Here is a 19,434-nt window from a genome sequence, read left to right as displayed (position 1 = left end):
TATCTTCTATCACAGCCATTAAACCATGTAACTATTTTAAAATCACCATTGGCCTCATGGTGAAATCCCTGAGCGGTTTCCTTCCTCCGGAAACTGAGTTAGGAAGGGCGCCTGTATCTTTGTTGTAACGAGGTGCGTAACTGGTGGCAGTGAAGTCAGACGCAGGAGAGCAGAATTCGGTAATAGCCGGAGCAGTTTTAATACCAAAACCAATGGCATAAAAGAATAAACAACTTGGGTACAAAACCCGACGCGCACCAGTAACAGTTACAAACAAACAATACCACACAAAGACATGGGGGGAACAGAGGGTTAAATACACAACACGTAATGAGGGAATGAAAACCAGGCGTGTGGGAAAACAAGACAAAACTAATGGAAAATGAAAAATGGATCGTCGATGGCTAGAAGACCGGTGACGTCGACCGCCGAACACCGCCCGAACAAGGAGAGGAACCGACTTCGGGAGAAGTTGTGACATTTGTAGTGACTGGGTGTATTGATACACCATCCAAAGTGTAATTAATAATTGCACAATGCTCAAAGGGATACTCAATGTCTGCTTTTTTTTTACCCATCTACCTATTGGTGCCCTTCTTTGCGAACCATTGGAAAACCTCCCTGTTCTTTGTGCTTGAATCTGTGCTTGAAATTCACTGCTTGACTAAGGGACCTTACATATAAATGTATGTGTGGGGTACAGAGATGGTGTAGTGATTTTAAAATAATTTGAAACACTATTATGGCACACAGAGTGAGTCCATGCAACTTATTATGTGACTTATGAAGCATATTTCTCCTCCTGAACTTATTTAGTCTTGTCATAACAAAAGGGTTGAATACTTATTGACTCAAGACATTTGAGCTTTTCATTTTTAATTCATTTGTAAACATTTCATTTCATTTCATAAACATAATTCCACTCTGACATTATGGGTTTATTGAGTGTAGATCAGTGACCCAACATCTACATTTAAACCATTCAATATTCAGGCTATGATACAACAAAATGTACAAAATGTCAAGGGGTGTGAATACTTTCTGAAGGCTCTGTAACTACCCATTCCACATTGTCTACACAAGCATAGTGCAGTCTTAAGTCACTTACCATTTATAGTAAGAGACTGGCCTTTTCATACCACTGTGCGTTGCTGACACGGCACACATACTCCCCCCGTCTTCCAGTGTGACCCTCTCCAGTGTCAGGGAAACATTCCCTCTCTCCAGCCCCCCAGTTAGACACAGCCTGTCCCTGTACCGGGGGTCCAACGGACCGTCCTGGATCGTGTGATCTTTAAACAACAAGGCAGGTCAGTTGAAGTCACCGGACCAGTACCAGTGCACCTCCAATAGCTCAGCATTAAAGAGAGGATAGAGATAGAGGAGTTCCACCGGGTCAAGTCCGGACCATGAGGGATCCACAAGGTGAAGACCACTGGATTAGGAGGGAGATGTAGGACTTGTAAGAGGAAGTGCAAATAATACATTTAAATGGGGCATTATAACACATTGCTTCACAAAGCTTTATAAAGCCTGGTCTGAATCCTCTATGACTATTGTTATAGATGTTGATGAGCAGTTATTACTACCTGTGTGGTGCATTGTAATTCATTATGTATAGTTCATAAGGCTTATGGATTATGAAGAGGATATGTGTTACTAAACAATATGTGTATGGAAGAAATAGGAGCTTTTGAAACTAGTAAACAGTTGATATGCTCACCAGGACTTTGAGCTGCCATGAGGACTGTGAGAGCTGCCTGTATCAAACAAAGCCACACTCCTGTCGTAAAGGTCAGAACATCACTGTGATGACAATATCTTCATAATTGCAGGTAATAGAAGAAGTTTAATCAATTGCTATATTAAACACAGGGTGTGATTTTCACTATGTTACACATCCCTAAATGTGACCCTGGTCATTTCATTCAATTCCACGTTGTGTCTCAAAGCTAAAACCAGTAGGTCGTACAACCAATGTGTAGGAACCTTTGAACAAATAGACTGTGTTATACTGAACTTTGAACCTTCAGCTGTTGGATAAGTTTTATCTTATAACTGCTATTATTACTGCTATAAAAACGTACACAATGGGAGCCATTGTTGAAATATACAGTCGATAGTGAAAATCTACACACCCCTTGCACAGTCTTCACATTTTTCTGCCTTAAAATTCAATGTAAAAAGGGATTGAATTAGATGTTTTCCTACCCATCTACACAACCTACTCCACATTTTCAAAGTGAAGAAAAATGATAGAACATTTTCCTAATTAATGAAAAATTATAATGTATTGACACCCAGAGTTAATCCTTGGTGGAAGCCCTTTTGGCAGCCATTACAGCTGTGACTCATTTTGAATAAGGTGTTCCTAACCTTGCACAACTCTTAGGGCAAAATACAGTATATCCGTTGTTTTTGTCAAAATTGGGAGTTGGACCAGTAACCCGAAAGGTTGCTGGTTCGTATCCTAAGCCGACCAGGTGAAAAATCTAGCGATGTGCCCTTCAGCAAGGTACCTAACCCTAATTTCTCCTGTAAGTCGCCCTGGATAAGAGCGTCTACTAAAATATCAAATTTAATTCTCACGCTCAGTCAATTTGGTTGGGAATTATTGATAACAGCCATATTCAAACTTCTCTTATTGTCAAGCATTAAGTCAGGAATGACAACATCTCCAGTCCCTGCCGGTGACAAGCATAGCCATAACATGATGCTGCCACCATTTACTCCACATTACTGGCCTGTATAACACAGTGAACAGGAAGCCTGTGTTACAAAATCTACTCCAAAGGCCATGTAAACAGTGAAAACCCGACCCTGGGAAAGTTGTATTCTTTAGCAGGACAATTAGACAAATGTTAATGCCAAAGACCATCCATAGTGACTTTCCAAGAGGTGTTGAGTGTTCCTCAGCGGTCAAGTCTCAGTCCTGACTTAAATTTGCGTAGAAATCAATGTTGCTGTCCATCAAAGACTCCCAACCAAATTTACTGATCTTGAGCAATTTTGACAAAAACAATGGATATATGTTTCCCTAAGAGTTGTGCAGAGTAGAATTGTATTCTAAATTATTCACAGCTGAATGCTTCCACAAAGTATGTATGAAGACATACGCAATCAAGACATGTTATTGGTTTGAGTTTTTATGTACATTTAGAAATGTTTATATAATTTTCTTGCACTTTGAAAATGTGGAGTAGGTTGTGTATTTAATTCCTTTTTTAATTTTATTGCTGCAGAATGTGAATACATTCACTAGGCATTGTATGTATCCTCCATTGAAATTATTTGAATCATACTGTCAGAAGTAAATTTTTTGTGTTAGTATTAATATATTTAAACCCAGTACGTTGTTGTAACTCAGACAAACAGTAGAATATCAAATCATGTACATCTACATTGACATTTTAGTCATTTATCAGATGCTTTTATCCGGAGTGACTTATTGTTAGTGCATTCATCTTAAAGGAGTAGTTCACTATTTTACAACTTGATGTTAGATGGTTCCTTTCCCTGAAAGTAGTCTATGGACCAGGAGAAACTGCAATCCATGTTTCAGTTCTCTTTATACAACCATTACAAACTTTAATCACCAATAGCTAACAATGAATGAAAAATTATATTTTTTTACAACAAAATGTAACAGTTGTGCTTCTTAGATCATACTAGCTAAGGACAGGTCTCAATTCTGCAGCCCGTAGACATGTTGCATGTTGGTTAAAAAGGAGTCTTGATTTTTCAATTTTGTCATTGTATTGAGTAATCCTAGCGTCTGTTGTTTTTCAAATTGTCTTACATAACACAACTATTTTATGTAATTGCTAAAAATGACATCAATAACATACAACAAATTAAAAACCGTCGAGGCTATTACTTTGCTTGTATTATCCAACAGGCAAATTTGTATGAGCTTTTGAAAGGAGAGCTGTCCTTAGAGCACAACCAGCTTATGTCTCATGTGACATGTTTAAACCCTCATCTCTTAGGTTTCATTAAATATTGTTATTGGTTGTGGGTCATGTTGTCCAGGGCTGAACACAGGAAGAAACTTGTATGATGTCGCCACATTATAAAAAGTGTAGATAAGTGACTCTGTATCAACATTATAAAAAGACGGAGAGTGTTTATCACAGTCTAGAAACAATCCTACTATAGAGAGATCTTCTCTCACGGGTACTGAGGTTGGAGGGTCAGTAATGGCATGTAAACCCTTTCCTTCTTCATAAGAGAGAATCCATCATCCAAAAGGAGGTGTTACAGGGACTGTAGATGTTCTCTTAGCATTATCTCTGGTCTCACCAACATTCCATGACAGTTGCCCACAGTCACCCACTGTTTCATCCCTCACCGTAACTTCCCAGTAGTGTTGTTCTGATCCGAATCTCTGATTAGCCAATACATGAAGATGCCTTTGAACTGAAGATTTCATTGTTTTTTTTCTTTGCTGTGCTGAGCTGTCTTTCCTTCTTGAGTCACACTAATAGTATTGTGAGCAGTATTTTCATCCATAGTAATGTTCTCTGAGGGAAGAGAATATGCTTTTATTCATTGACATCCAATATTAAGATGTGTAAGTAGTGTGATCTAGGAAGATATAATAATTATCTTAAAGGGATAGTTTGGGATTTTGGCAATGAGGCCATTTATCTAGCTATTCCTGTACACTTTCAGTCGTTGCCCTAATGCTACTTAGCATTAGATAGCAAAACTACCTCAAACTTCCTTCATACTGGAAGGAGACATTAAAATGGTATCCACAAGTTCATCTGACTCTGGGGAAGTCGATAAAGGACCTCATTGCCAAAATCACGAACTATCCCTATCAACATGATTGATAGGGTCACACAGTGCCTGTAAAATAATTAATGGTCAAATAAACTAAATAATTTGGTTTGACATTAATATCGCTTAGATGTTATGTAACCTATTTTTTATTTAACCTTTATTTAAGTAGGCAAGTCAGTTAAGAACTAAATTGGGTGAAATTGAGTGGTTCTGGATGGGTTCCGACTGACATTTTGGTGTACAAAGCGCTCTTCGAATGTCGTAGGGTTCCATGTCTTAAGCCATGTTCGAAACAAATGAGTGTCCTCGTATCTTCCCATAAAAACGATTGAGACGTCGTAGCCAGTATACACTTCCTCTAAATAGTCAGAATTAATCTAAGATAACTCAAGAAATCTGCCAACCAATTTTTTCTTATTCGATGAGGTTTAACGGCGATTGGCATCAAATAAATGTTGCATCTCTGCTCTTCGTTCCCACTCTCCCAACTGAGCTGACTTGAAAGTCAAGAAGACAGTGAATGTTCCTGAGAGGCTAAGTTACAGTTTTGACTTAAATCTGCTTGACATTCTATGGCAAGACTTAAAAAGTTCTATCTAGCCATGATCCTCAACACCTTGACAGAGCTTGAAGAATTGTTGAAAAGAATAATGGTCAAATATTGCACAATACAGGTGTGCAAAGCTCTTATACGTCTTGCCCAAAAAGACTCACAGCAGTAATCGCTGCTCTTTCCTTCCTATAGGCAGTTACTCAAACAGGGTGTACCCGTGACAAGGACTATTCAACACTGATCTGACCAATTGGAATCCACGCTTCAAGATAGTTTTGATCACGTGGACTGGGACATGTTCCGGGTAGCCTCAGAGAAAAATATTGATTTATACGCTGATTCAGTGAGTGAGTTTATGAAGAAGTGCATTGGAGATGTTGAACTCAATGTGACTATTAAAACCTACCCTAACCAGAAACCGTGGATAGATGATTGCATTCGCGCAAAACTGAAAGCACGAACCACCACATTTAACCATGGAAAGATGACTGGAAATATGGCCAAATACAAACAGTGTAGTTATTCCCTCCACAAGGACATCAAACAAGCGAAATGTCACTATAGAGACAAAGTGGAGTCGCAATTCAACAACAGACAATCACGGACTACAAAAAGAAAACCAGCCACATCACAGACACTGACGTCTTGCTTCCAGACAAACTGAACACCTTCTTTGTCCGCTTTGAGCATAATACAGTGCTGACTACTACTGATGCACAACTAGGGCTGTGGCAATAATGACATTTTGTCAGCCTGTGATTGTCAAGCAAATCTCTGCCAGTCACACGGTAATTGACCTTTAATTAACATAATCTCATTTAGCATCTCCTGGCTTCCATTCATTGCCTACAAGCCACTGATGCAGACCTTTGGAACATCAACAGTTGTCGCTAAAAGTTTTGAGAATGACACAAATATACATTTTCACAGTCTGCTGCCTCAGTTTGTATGATGCCAATTTGCAGATACTCCAGAATGTTATGAAGAGTGATCAGATTAATGTCAAAGTCCCTTGTTGCCATGCAAATGAACTGAATCCCCCAAAAACATTTCCACTGCATTTCAGCCCTGCCACAAATGGACCAGCTGACATCATGTCAGTGATTCTCTCGTTAACACAGGGTTGAGTGTTGACGAGGACAATTCTGGAGATCACTCTGTCATGCTGATTGAGTTCAAATAACAGACTGGAAGCTTCAAAAGGAGGGTGGTGCTTGGAATCATTGTTCTTCCTCTGTCAAACATGGTTACCTGCAAGGAAACACGTGCCGTTATCATTGCTTTGCACAAAAAGGGCTTCACAGGCAAGGATATTGCTGCCAGTAAGATTGCACCTAAATCAACGTAAACCAACCATTTATCGCATCATCAAGAACTTCAAGGAGAGCGAGTCAATTGTTTTGAAGAAGGCTTCAGGGCGCTCAAGAAAGTCCAGCAAGCACCAGGACCGTCTCCTAAAGTTAATTCAGCTGCGGGATCAGGGCACCACCAGTACCACCACCAGGAATGGCAGCAGGCAGGTGTGAGTGCATCTGCACGCACAGTGAGGCGAAGACTTTTGAAGGATGGCCTGGTGTCAAGAAGGGCAGCAAAGAAGCCACTTCTCTCCAGGAAAAACATCAGGGACAGACTGATATTCTGGAAATGGTACAGGTATTGGGCCGCTGATGACTGGGGTAAAGCCATTTTCTCTGATGAATCCCCTTTCCGATTGTTTGGGGCATCCGGAAAAAAGCTTGTCAAAGAAGACAAGGTGAGCGCTACCATCAGTCCTGTGTCATGCCAACAGTAAAACATCCTGAGACTATTTATGTGTGGGGTTGCTTCTCAGCCAAGGGAGTGGGCTCACTCACAATTTTGCCTGAGAACACAGCCATGAATAAAGAATGGTACCAACACATCCCCGAGAGCAACTTCTCCCAACCATCCAGGAACAGATTGGTGAAGAACAATGCCTTTTCCAGCATGACGGAGCACCTTGCAAAGGTGATAACTGGGTGGCTCAGTTTTCTGGTGAAAAGTATGTTCCCCAAACTTAAAACTCACGTGTTGCTTATATGTATGCTGTTGTAAAGCGGATTAATGTTCTTGTTTTAAGAAGTTATTTGGTTACTTTAGTTGTGATCGGCATATATGTTTTGATAAAGTTTCTATGGACTAGGCCATATGAGGTGTGTGATTATGATTTGAAAAAGTCTCAAAAGAAGGCAGGAGCTGCTCTTGCCTTCAGCTGAACATGCATTAAAGGGGAAATAAAGGATAACTACAGTAAACAATCTAAGTTTCTTAGATACGGTTTAAGCATTGTTGTGAACACAGAAAATCAAATTGTTTTTTTTTCTATTAAAAAAGTGTGAAACAACTGAGGAACATGGAAAAACAAAACTGAGAAAAATGAATAATATATTTGTATTTGTTTTTAACAGATGTTAAAAAGCACTTTCGAGTATGTGTTATCCTGCAGCATAGCATTTTGAGGAAAGTTGAAGTCAGGTTCAATATTGACTGTGCACCCAAGAGGGAAAGAGGTTGGACCATCCTTAAAATGTTTTAGAGTAATATGTATGCCATTTAGCAGATGCTTTTATCCAAAGCGATATGGAAGAAGTGGGACATTTTCAGCTTCCAAGAATTGTGTAAATCAAATCAAATCAAAATCAAATCAAAATTTATTTGTCACATACACATGGTTAGCAGATGTTAATGCGAGTGTAGCGAAGTGATTTTATTTACCTTTGAATCCTTTCACCTGGTGCCAATCTGCATTTAAAAAAGTAAATTGTGAGTGTCCTGTATTTCAATTCTTCCAAAAATTATATGAATTAGAAATTGTTTAACGCACTCCAACATGTCAGCAGACTTAGATTTATGAACAATGTAAACACTCAATTATACAATATAGAGGATAAAGCATTTTTCTCCCCCAGTATAACTTTACCTTTCAGATTAAGTTCTTCACCAGCTGCTCTCTGTTCAGTAGGTGTCTGCACTGTGTTTTCTGCCCCTAACGGAGCATATTTAGGTAATGTAAAAATTCATCAGTTTACAACATTATCAAAGTTATATTATATCATATACAGTATATCATGAGTGAACATTACATTCAATTAGGTTTTTTTCTTCTGTTGAATGGAAAAGGTAAAAGTTATTGTAAAAAGGTGAATGTGGAACTGGGACAGTCAAATCCGATTGTGATAATGACAAATAATAATAAAATTATACAATTACGAGGGAAATTCTTTTTTTATCCTATTACTTTACCTTTCAGATTAACTTCTTTTCCAGGTGCTCTATGTTCAGTAGGGTTCTGCACTGTGTTTTCTGCCCCTAACGGAGAATATTTAGGTAATGTAAAAATTCATCAGTTTACAACATTATCAAAGTTATATTATATCATATACAGTATATCATGAGTGAACATTACATTCAATTAGGTTTTTTTCTTCTGTTGAATGGAAAAGGTAAAAGTTATTGTAAAAAGGTGAATGTGGAACTGGGACAGTCAAATCCTATTGGGATTATGTCAAATTATCATCAAAATATACAAATAAAAGGGACATATATTTGTTCTCCTATTACTTTACCTTTCAGATTAACATCTTCTCCAGCTGCTCTCTGTTCAGTAGGGTTCTGCACTGTGTTTTCTACCCCTAACGGAGCACATTTAGGTAATGTAAAAATGTATCAGGTTACCACATTACCAACGTTATATTATATCATATACAGTATATCATGAGTGAAAATGTATTTCAATTAGGTTTTTTGCTTCTGTTGAATGGAAAAGGTGAAAGTTATTGTAAAAATGTGAATGTGGAACTGGGACAGTCAAATCCTATTGGGATTATGTCAAATTATCATCAAAATATACAACTAAAAGGGACATATATTTGTTCTCCTATTACTTTACCTTTCAGATGAACATCTTTTCCAGCTGCTCTATGTTCAGTAGGGTTCTGCACTGTGTTTTCTACCGCTAACGGAGCACATTTAGGTAATGTAAAAATGTAGCAGGTTACCACATTACCAACGTTATATTATATCATATACAGTATATCATGAGTGAAAATTTATTTCAATTAGGTTTTTTGCTTCTGTTGAATGGAAAAGGTCAAAGTTATTGTAAAAAGGTTAATGTGGAACTGGGACAGTCAAATCCGATTGTGATAATGACAAATAATAATAAAATTATACAATTACGAGGGAAATTCTTTTTTTATCCTATTACTTTACCTTTCAGATTAACTTATTTTCCAGCTGCTCTATGTTCAGTAGGGTTCTGCACTGTGTTTTCTGCCCCTAACGGAGAATATTTAGGTAATGTAAAAATTCATCAGTTTACAACATTATCAAAGTTATATTATATCATATACAGTATATCATGAGTGAACATTACATTCAATTAGGTTTTTTTCTTCTGTTGAATGGAAAAGGTAAAAGTTATTGTAAAAAGGTGAATGTGGAACTGGGACAGTCAAATCCTATTGGGATTATGTCAAATTATCATCAAAATTTACAACTAAAAGGGACATATATTTGTTCTCCTATTACTTTACCTTTCAGATTAACATCTTCTCCAGCTGCTCTCTGTTCAGTAGGGTTCTGCACTGTGTTTTCTACCCATAACGGAGCACATTTAGGTAATGTAAAAATGTATCAGATTACCACATTACCAACGTTATATTATATCATATACAGTATATCATGAGTGAAAATGTATTTCAATTAGGTTTTTTGATCCTGTTGAATGGAAAAGGTGAAAGTTATTGTAAAAAGGTGAATGTGGAACTGGGACAGTCAAATCCTATTGGGATTATGTCAAATTATCATCAAAATATACAACTAAAAGGGACATATATTTGTTCTCCTATTACTTTACCTTTCAGATGAACATCTTTTCCAGCTGCTCAATGTTCAGTAGGGTTCTGCACTGTGTTTTCTGCCCCTAACGGAGAATATTTAGGTAATGTAAAAATTCATCAGTTTACAACATTATCAAAGTTATATTATATCATATACAGTATATCATGAGTGAACATTACATTCAATTAGGTTTTTTTCTTCTGTTGAATGGAAAAGGTCAAAGTTATTGTAAAAAGGTGAATGTGGAACTGGGACAGTCAAATCCTATTGGGATTATGTCAAATTATCATCAAAATATACAACTAAAAGGGACATATACTTGTTCTCCTATTACTTTACCTTTCAGATGAACATCTTCTCCAGCTGCTCTATGTTCAGTAGGGTTCTGCACTGTGTTTTCTACCGCTAACGGAGCACATTAGGTAATGTAAAGATTTAGCAGGTTACCACATTACCAACGTTATATTATATCATATACAGTATATCATGAGTGAAAATTAATTTCAATTAGGTTTTTTGCTTCTGTTGAATGGAAAAGGTGAAAGTTATTGTAAAAAGGTGAACGTGGAACTAGGACAGTCAAATCCGATTGTGATAATGACAAATAATAATAAAATGATACAATTACGAGGGAAATTCTTTTTTTATCCTATTACTTTACCTTTCAGATTAACTTCTTTTCCAGCTGCTCTCTGTTCAGTAGGTGTCAGCACAGTGTTCTCTGCCCCTAACGGAGCACATTTAGGTAATATTGGTATTCATCAGTTACTACATTATCAAAGTTATATTATATCATATACAGTATATCAACAGTGAATATTACATTCAATTAGTATTTTTGCTTCTGTTGAATGGAAAAGGTGAAAGTTATTGTAAAAAGGTGAATGTGGAACTGGGACAGTCAAATCCTATTGGGATTATGTCAAATTATCATCAAAATAAAAACCTTAAAGGGACATATATTTGTTCTCCTAACACTTCACCTTCCAGATAAACATCATTTCCAGCTGCTCTCTGTTCAGTAGGTGTCTGCGCTGCGTTTTCTGCCCCTAACGGAGCACATTTAGGTAATATTGGTATTCACCAGGTTACTACATTATTTTATATACAGAATATCATGAGTGAACATTACATTCAAATTAGGTTCTTTGTCTCTGTTGAATGGAAAAGGTGAAAGTTATTGTAAAAAGGTGTATGTGGAACTGGGACTGTCAAATCCTATTGTGATTATGTCAAATTATCATCAAAATATACAATTTTCAATGAAATTAATGTCTTATCCTGTTACTTTACCTTCCAGATTTAATTATTTTCCAGCTGCTCTGTTTTCAGTAGGTGTCTGCACTGTTTTTACTGCCCATAACGGAGCACATTTAGGTGAAATTGGTATTCATCAGGTTACTACATACATATACAGTATATCATCAGTGAACATTACCTTCAATTAGGTGTTCTGTCTCTGTTGAATGGAAAGGTGAAAGTTATTGTAAAAAGGTGAATTGTGGAACAGGGAGAGTCAATCCCTATTGAGATATGTGCATATTATGCTTGGTGTCAATGGAATGTTTCCTCAAAACTAAGTTATTAGCATGTATTAGCATGTATTAGCATTTCACCGTGAGACCCGAATAAAACAGTTACCTGCCGGCCCCTGTCCTAGCTCAGTTTGATTTGAAACATAGAGGCACAATCATGTCAACATGAAATCTGTCAGGGTTTATGTTGTCATAACTCATCTCACACTTAGTTTATTTATCACACAGATCAGATGAGATACTGTTTCTGCACTTTTGGCATGACACATTTTAGAGAGTAAAGACATGTTTTCCCCTATTACTTAATACCTTCCAGATGAATTTCAACACCAGCTGCTATCTCTTCTGTATTTGGTATCTGTTCTTTGCTTTCTGCCCCTAGCAGAGCACATTTAGGTCATTATCCTGCAATTTACTAATCATAAATATTTAATTCATACAAAACTAGGCTACTAATGATTATTAAAGTTAGACAAATCTATCATCATGATAGTGAACAACCGGCAATAGTTTTATTTTTCTCTATTGAATGGAAAAGGTAAAAGGTACTGTAAAAAGGTCAATTGTGGAACAAGTAGAGTCAAATCCTATTGAGATATGTGCATATCATGCTTCGTTTCAATGGAAAGGTTTTCTCAAAAATAAGTTAGTTACATGTATCTTATGAAAGCCTTCACCCAGAGATCAAAATGAAACAATTACCTGCCGCCCTCTGTCCCAGCTCAGCTTGATCTGAAATATAGAGACACATTTGTCAAAATATTGTCAAAAATATGTCATAACTCATAACTTTATTTATCAGATGAAATACACTACCTGAACGGTTTCTGGACTTTTGGGATGAAGACCACATGGACCCTAAAAGATTTTTTAAATATTATTATTTCAATATGGACTTTTTTTGACTTTTGTCAAAATCATTTCTCTATAGGGTCATTATTACTGATATAACTTGCTCTTATAATTAAATCACAAACACTAATATGACTGAATTCCAGATACCTCTTCGTTTGCACAGGATGACAGAGCACAGAGCACAGATGATGACCAGAGACAGGATCAGAGTCACAATGAAGGCCTCTTTGTAGACTCCTGCACATATAACATGGATCAAATGCCTCTAAAGCTCTCAAGACAGAACATCATCACAGTGAAATTAAGTGAAACACCTCTTCAACATGTTCATCCTCCTCTAAACTAGAGTCTGTGGAATGGGGAGAGAGGGATCTGATCATTGGTAGGATGTTTGTGTAGGAGACTAACTCACCAGGTACAGCTGTATGTGGCAGAATTCTGCCCTCTCTCTTCGCCTCCTCAGACAGATAGACTGTACAGGCGAGCCAATCGGAGTATGAGGAAGCATACAGCAGCCAACTACTGACACTCACCAAGCCATGGGGATCTGATACAGAAAGATAGGGAGGGGAAATCAAAATATTCACATCGACTTTGTTGGGTTCTAAATATCAAGAGTAAGAAAATGACGGACTCTATGAAAGCTCCAACCAAGTTGATTCAGCCCAAAGGATCGAACATCTGAACAGACAAAAACATATTTCCACCAGTGGTAATATACTGTATACACGCCAATTTAGGTGGAGTCTCCTGCTTCTCTCTAAACATTACATTTGTATTGCTAGGCAGGAAGTTAAGGGATACGTGCAATAAACTGTTCCTTCTCCCTTATTGTGACCTGAACTGACCTCAACCCCCTTCCTCAGTAATGCACAGCTCTCCACCATTATCAGTGCCTGCCAACATATGATCATCTGTCCCTGTACTCAGTACATTCCAAGCTTAACATCATCTACCATTTTGGCCTGACAGGTAGCCTAGTGGTTAGAGCGTTGGGCCAGTAACCGAAAGGTTGCTTGATCAAATCCCTGAGCTGACAAGGTAAAAATCTGTCGTTCTGAACAAGGCAGTTAACCCACTGTCAGGCCGTCATTGTAAATAAGAATAGGTTTTTAAACTCTGGGATAGGGTATGCATGTAATTAGTAGCATTGGATAGAAAACACTTTGACGTTTCTAAAACTGTTAAAATAATGTCTGTGAGTATAACGAAATTAACATAGCAGGTGAAAAGCCAACATTTTTCTATTTTTAGCTCCCAGGCTCTTCCAATGCAAACCTATTGCTCATATGTATTTCCGTCTCCGAGAGTGCAGTACCTATGGCTAGATGTCAACAGTCTTTATGCAAAATTTCAGGCTTGTTTTTTGAAAAAAGAACAAGAAATTGTAGTTTTTCTGAAGAGAGCTCCAAAAAAAAAGTTGTGTTTTGGCGAGCGTGAATGAGGGCGCGCTCTTCGTTATTTTCCTTTCCAATTTAACATACTACTTTCCGTATGAAATATAATTTATTTAGATATGAGAGTATCTGAGGATTAATTAGAAACGTTGTTTGACTGGTTTCGACAAAGTTGTTGAATGTTGTTGAATGTTGAACGAGTGGATTACTGAAATCAATGGCGCCAACTAAACAGACCTTTTAGGATAAAATGAAGGACTTTAACTAAACGACCATTCATTGTGTAGCTGGGACCCTTGGGATTGCAAACAGAGGAAGATCTTCAAAAGTAAGTGATTTATTTTATCGCTATTTGTGATTTTGTGACACCTGTGCTGGTTGAAAAATATGTTCACCTGGGGTGCTATCAGCAGACAATCACATGCTATGCTTTCGCTGTAAAGCCTATTATAAATCGGAAAACTAAGTTTGATTAACAAGATTCTAAGCTTTTGAATGATGTAAGACACTTGTATTTTCATGAATGTTTAATATTACAACTTTTATTCGAATTGAGCGCCCTCCAATTTCACCGGATGTTGTCGACTGGTGTCCCGCTTTTTACATAATTTAAAACATTTATTTTGGGGTGGTAGGTAGCCTAGTGGTTAGAGCGTTCGGCCAGTAACCGAAAGGTTGCTACATCCCCGAGCTGACGCGGTAAAAATCTGTGTTCTGTCCCTGAACAAGGCAGTTAATCCACTGTTCCTAGCCCGTCATCGTAAATAAGAATTTGTTCTTAACTGACTTACCTAGTAAAATAAAAAAAATACATTCCTCCTACAGATAACCATTAACTTCTGGTGTAGACCCAAGACTACGGCACCTCACATTTCTCTAGCATGATTATTAATATTCAAAGTTCAGAAATCTGAACCCATCAACTTACACAAAGTAGTGTAACTGAAAGTACACCACAACCCAGGTCAGATTTTTAACCCAAACCACAGGTACTAGAACATTTGTGTCATCAGAGCAGAGACAGTGTGAGGAAGTACCAAAATGTAATTACCAGAAGTGTTGAGCACTTGTTCATATCTGATCTCTGTCCCCTCTTTGTTTCTCCAGGTGAGTTTAGGTTGTGGTGACCATCCCTCTGATGAACAGGTAACGTTCACCTGACCTCCTCCTCCTCTTGCTTCAGCTACAGAGAGAACTGGTTCTCTACCTGTTACTAATGGACAGATAAAAGGGGATAAGCCACAACTATTAGGACACAGATTGAATGACAGAATAAATTAGAAGAATGCAAGATATGTATTTTACAATGTATTGTTAGATGGTTCCTCGCAAGGTAGTCTATGGGCCAGGAGAAACTGTATTCTATGGTTTGGTTTTCTTTAAAACAACCATTTCAAACTCCAGCTATATTTAGCCACTGCTAGCTCAAATGCAATGGGAGTGATAGGGCCATCAACACATTTTTCTAAAAGTCATGGCCAAACAACTCAAATCACTTAAAGGATGGTTTGCCCATTATTTTACATTACACGGATGCCCCTGGGGGGTTATATAAGGCTAAAGTAGTGGCTGTACCCCTAATGCAATTGTAAACTGAGAGGTGGCAAATGTAACTGTTTTTGACTCTGTGGTACCAAAGACTACTAGGCCTGTATTCAGAAGTACAGTGCCTTGCGAAAGTATTCGGCCCCCTTGAACTTTGCGACCTTTTGCCACATTTCAGGCTTCAAACATAAAGATATAAAACTATATTGTTTTGTGAAGAATCAACAACAAGTGGGACACAATCATGAAGTGGAACGACATTTATTGGATATTTCAAACTTTTTTAACAAATCAAAAACGGAAAAATTGGGCGTGCAAAATTATTCAGCCCCCTTAAGTTAATACTTTGTAGCGCCACCTTTTGCTGCGATTACAGCTGTAAGTCGCTTGGGGTATGTCTCTATCAGTTTTGCACATCGAGAGACTGAAATTTTTTCCCATTCCTCCTTGCAAAACAGCTCGAGCTCAGTGAGGTTGGATGGAGAGCATTTGTGAACAGCAGTTTTCAGTTCTTTCCACAGATTCTCGATTGGATTCAGGTCTGGACTTTGACTTGGCCATTCTAACACCTGGATATGTTTATTTTTGAACCATTCCATTGTAGATTTTGCTTTATGTTTTGGATCATTGTCTTGTTGGAAGACAAATCTCCATCCCAGTCTCAGGTCTTTTGCAGACTCCATCAGGTTTTCTTCCAGAATGGTCCTGTATTTGGCTCCATCCATCTTCCCATCAATTTGAACCATCTTCCCTGTCCCTGTCGAAGAAAAGCAGGCCCAAACCATGATGCTGCCACCACCATGTTTGACAGTGGGGATGGTGTGTTCAGGGTGATGAGCTGTGTTGCTTTTACGCCAAACATAACATTTTGCATTGTTGCCAAAAAGTTCAATTTTGGTTTCATCTGACCAGAGCACCTTCTTCCACATGTTTGGTGTGTCTCCCAGGTGGCTTGTGGCAAACTTTAAACAACACTTTTTATGGATATCTTTAAGAAATGGCTTTCTTCTTGCCACTCTTCCATAAAGGCCAGATTTGTGCAATATACGACTGATTGTTGTCCTATGGACAGAGTCTCCCACCTCAGCTGTAGATCTCTGCAGTTCATCCAGAGTGATCATGGGCCTCTTGGCTGCATCTCTGATCAGTCTTCTCCTTGTATGAGCTGAAAGTTTAGAGGGACGGCCAGGTCTTGGTAGATTTGCAGTGGTCTGATACTCCTTCCATTTCAATATTATCGCTTGCACAGTGCTCCTTGGGATGTTTAAAGCTTGGGAAATCTTTTTGTATCCAAATCCGGCTTTAAACTAGTATCTCGGAACTGCCTGGTGTGTTCCTTGTTCTTCATGATGCTCTCTGCCCTTTTAACGGACCTCTGAGACTATCACAGTGCAGGTGCATTTATACGGAGACTTGATTACACACAGGTGGATTGTATTTATCATCATTAGTCATTTAGGTCAACATTGGATCATTCAGAGATCCTCACTGAACCTCTGGAGAGAGTTTGCTACACTGAAAGTAAAGGGGCCGAATAATTTTGCACGCCCAATTTTTCCGTTTTTGATTTGTTAAAAAAGTTTGAAATATCCAATAAATGTCGGTCCACTTCATGATTGTGTCCCACTTGTTGTTGATTCTTCACAAAAAAATACAGTTTTATATCTTTATGTTTGAAGCCTGAAATGTGGCAAAAGGTCGCAAAGTTCAAGGGGGCCGAATACTTTCGCAAGGCACTGTATATCAGAGTAGGAGTGCTGTTCTAGGATCAGGTGCTTTGGGGGTGACACCACAATACACAGTTTCACCATCAATTTGAGAAATAACCCTTACCATTCACTGTGAGGAAGACACTGGCCTTTTCATACCACTGTTCACTGGTGACTTGGCACACATACTCCCCCCTGTCTTCCAGTGTGACCCTCTCCAGTGTCAGGGAAACGTTCCCTCTCTCCATCCCCCCAGTTAGAGACACCCGGCCCCTGTACCGGGGGTCCACAGGGGCCTCCTGGATCTTGTGATCTTTGTACAACAAGGCAGGACTGTGGGAGTTACTGGAATGATACCAGCGCACCTCCAATGGCTCAGCATTGAAGAGAGGTGAAACTTGACAGAGTAGAGAGACAGAGGAGCCAGACAGGGTCGAGGTTGGACCATCAGGGACAGTTAAGGTGAACGTCTCCGGAGCTGGAGAAGGAGAGACGGGGGGGGGGGGGGACTTGTTTGTGCTAGACTTCCAGGGCCAGTTTCCAGGACACAGATTCAGCGTAGGCCTAACCTGGATCTTCATTAAAATTACTTTTTAATCCCAGACTAAGATTAATCTGTGTCCAGGAAACCATTTATTTTAGTTACTGATGAAATTAACAGTTTAAACATTCTCACCAGGTTGAGCTGCTCTGATGGGAACTGTGAGAGCAGACAGTATCAGCACCCTCAGACACAACCCTGCATAAAAGATAAAGGACATCAGAATGAGATTATCATGCTTTAGGTGTGTGGTAGCCTGAGAGAGAGAAACATTGTAGGTACATACAAAGTATCAAAATACTTGACCAATAAAGTTACAAAAATTGTCATAATGATTATGCCCATGTTGACTCCAATGCTTCCCACAGTTGTGTCAAGTTAGCTGTATGTCCTTTGGGTGGTGGACCATTCTTCATACATGCAGGAAACAGTTGAGCATGAAAAAAACAGCAGCGTTGCAGTTCTTGACACACTTAAACCGGTGCGCCTGGCACCTACTACCATACCCCGTTCAAAGGCACCTAAAATATTTTGTCTTGCCCATTCACCCTCTGAATGGCACACATACACAATCCATGTCTCAATTGTCTCAAGGTGTAAAAATCCATCTCATCCACTTCATCTATACTGACATCAATAAAATATCATAACTTTCACCTGGATTCACCTGGTCAGTCAATCATGAAAAGAGCAGATGTTCCTAATGTTTTGTACACTCCTGGTCAAATCAGATCCCGCCTTTTGTCTCAGAAGTGTAGCTATTGGGCTAATTGGTAACCAAATGAAGGTGAATGAACAGATGGAGCCTGTGGGGATGAACTTCGGACTTTCAGACATTGGTTTTATCTTTTTACTACTGCTACAGTATATTGATTAAATAGCCACACTAGCACTAGCAGCCATTTTAGGAAAGTACACGCACAGTAGTCATTTTAAACGAAGTTGAATGGAAGAATACAGAATCGATTCCTAATAGTAATTACTAGAAATAATACATTGAGAATAAATCGAACAAATTATCCTATCACTTGTGAAAGGAAAACAACAAATGCAACAAATCCAAGGGGCATTTATGTTACATTTACGTTACATTTACATTTGTTACATAAATGTAACATTTCTTAACAGACAAAAGCAAGTGAGAAGGGGGAATAGAAGAACCATAACATTTTTCAATTAAGAGGTAACTGATAACCTTTCATTTAAACGTTACCTAATATTCTACTGGAGAAGTCATAGAAATTGCATTTGTACCTAAGTGCATGGTGCCCCGATTTCCAACGGTCGTAAACATCAAATGTATCCTCACTTTAGGGATCCTCCGATGATCCTATAGATTCATGACCATCCAACATACATCCCGTGCATTTAAATTCTACCGTAAAATGAGAAAGCAAATCGAATAGTTAGTAAGCGCTTAAGTAATTTGTCTTGCCCACTCCCTATATATTTCATTGTGCTTTCACTTTCCCGTTTCTTGCAGTAACATGGGTTAATGGTTGACAAAAGGTGACTTTGACACTACGCATCTCAAAAGATTGCTATACCATATTGATGTGATTCCGGAAATGTTAAACCCTTATCCAGGTGTTGTGAGATCTGATAATATGTGTAGGGTGACTATGAAAAGACGACCTGGAAAGCCATCAAA

At 38.4% G+C, this 19,434-nt stretch overlaps 1 protein-coding gene across 11 annotated transcripts; it reads right to left on the bottom strand.

Annotated features, from left to right (window-relative positions):
• Window positions 1-855: 855 nt before the first annotated feature.
• Window positions 856-19,277, bottom strand: LOC109900423 (butyrophilin subfamily 3 member A2). 11 transcript variants are annotated; one of them, XR_004211974.1, is made up of 21 exons: window positions 19,038-19,276; window positions 17,919-17,981; window positions 17,367-17,720; window positions 15,040-15,201; window positions 13,004-13,138; window positions 12,739-12,828; window positions 12,553-12,594; window positions 12,439-12,468; window positions 11,640-11,660; window positions 11,185-11,250; window positions 10,863-10,928; window positions 10,541-10,606; window positions 9,895-9,960; window positions 9,249-9,314; window positions 8,926-8,991; window positions 8,603-8,668; window positions 8,280-8,345; window positions 8,075-8,101; window positions 4,352-4,523; window positions 1,724-1,760; window positions 1,379-1,435 (listed from the first exon to the last, which is right to left on the bottom strand). XR_004211974.1 is itself a non-coding variant. In XM_031837697.1 (20 exons), the coding sequence occupies exons 1-20, from the start codon at window positions 19,075-19,077 to the stop codon at window positions 1,236-1,238; spliced, it is 1,752 nt and encodes a 583-aa protein (XP_031693557.1). In that variant the 5' UTR covers window positions 19,078-19,276; the 3' UTR covers window positions 856-1,235. The 11 variants fall into 11 exon arrangements, 10 of the variants coding, with proteins under 10 accessions (XP_031693557.1, XP_031693559.1, XP_031693558.1 ...); XM_031837697.1 differs by lacking the exon at window positions 4,352-4,523 and having other exon boundaries at window positions 856-1,435; window positions 1,724-1,783; XM_031837699.1 differs by lacking the exon at window positions 4,352-4,523 and having other exon boundaries at window positions 856-1,435.
• Between the last annotated feature and the right edge of the window lie 157 nt (window positions 19,278-19,434).

This window comes from Oncorhynchus kisutch, linkage group LG12 (genome assembly GCF_002021735.2).
Source record: "Oncorhynchus kisutch isolate 150728-3 linkage group LG12, Okis_V2, whole genome shotgun sequence".
In the NCBI taxonomy this organism is placed as follows: domain Eukaryota; kingdom Metazoa; phylum Chordata; class Actinopteri; order Salmoniformes; family Salmonidae; genus Oncorhynchus; species Oncorhynchus kisutch.
This window is presented reverse-complemented; position numbering and strand designations above follow the sequence as displayed.

Bases quoted from the DNA above. Each gene is read 5' to 3' on its own strand.
- LOC109900423 (XM_031837697.1), bottom strand. From the start codon at position 19,077: ATGTTTACGACCGTTGGAAATCGGGGCACCATGCACTTAG. The intron at 11,251-11,639 runs GTAATGTTCACT...GTGCTCCGTTAG, and splicing joins GACAGAACACCTAATTGAAG to GGGCAGAAAACGCAGCGCAG. The intron at 10,929-11,184 runs GTGAAGTGTTAG...GTGCTCCGTTAG, and splicing joins AAATGATGTTTATCTGGAAG to GGGCAGAGAACACTGTGCTG.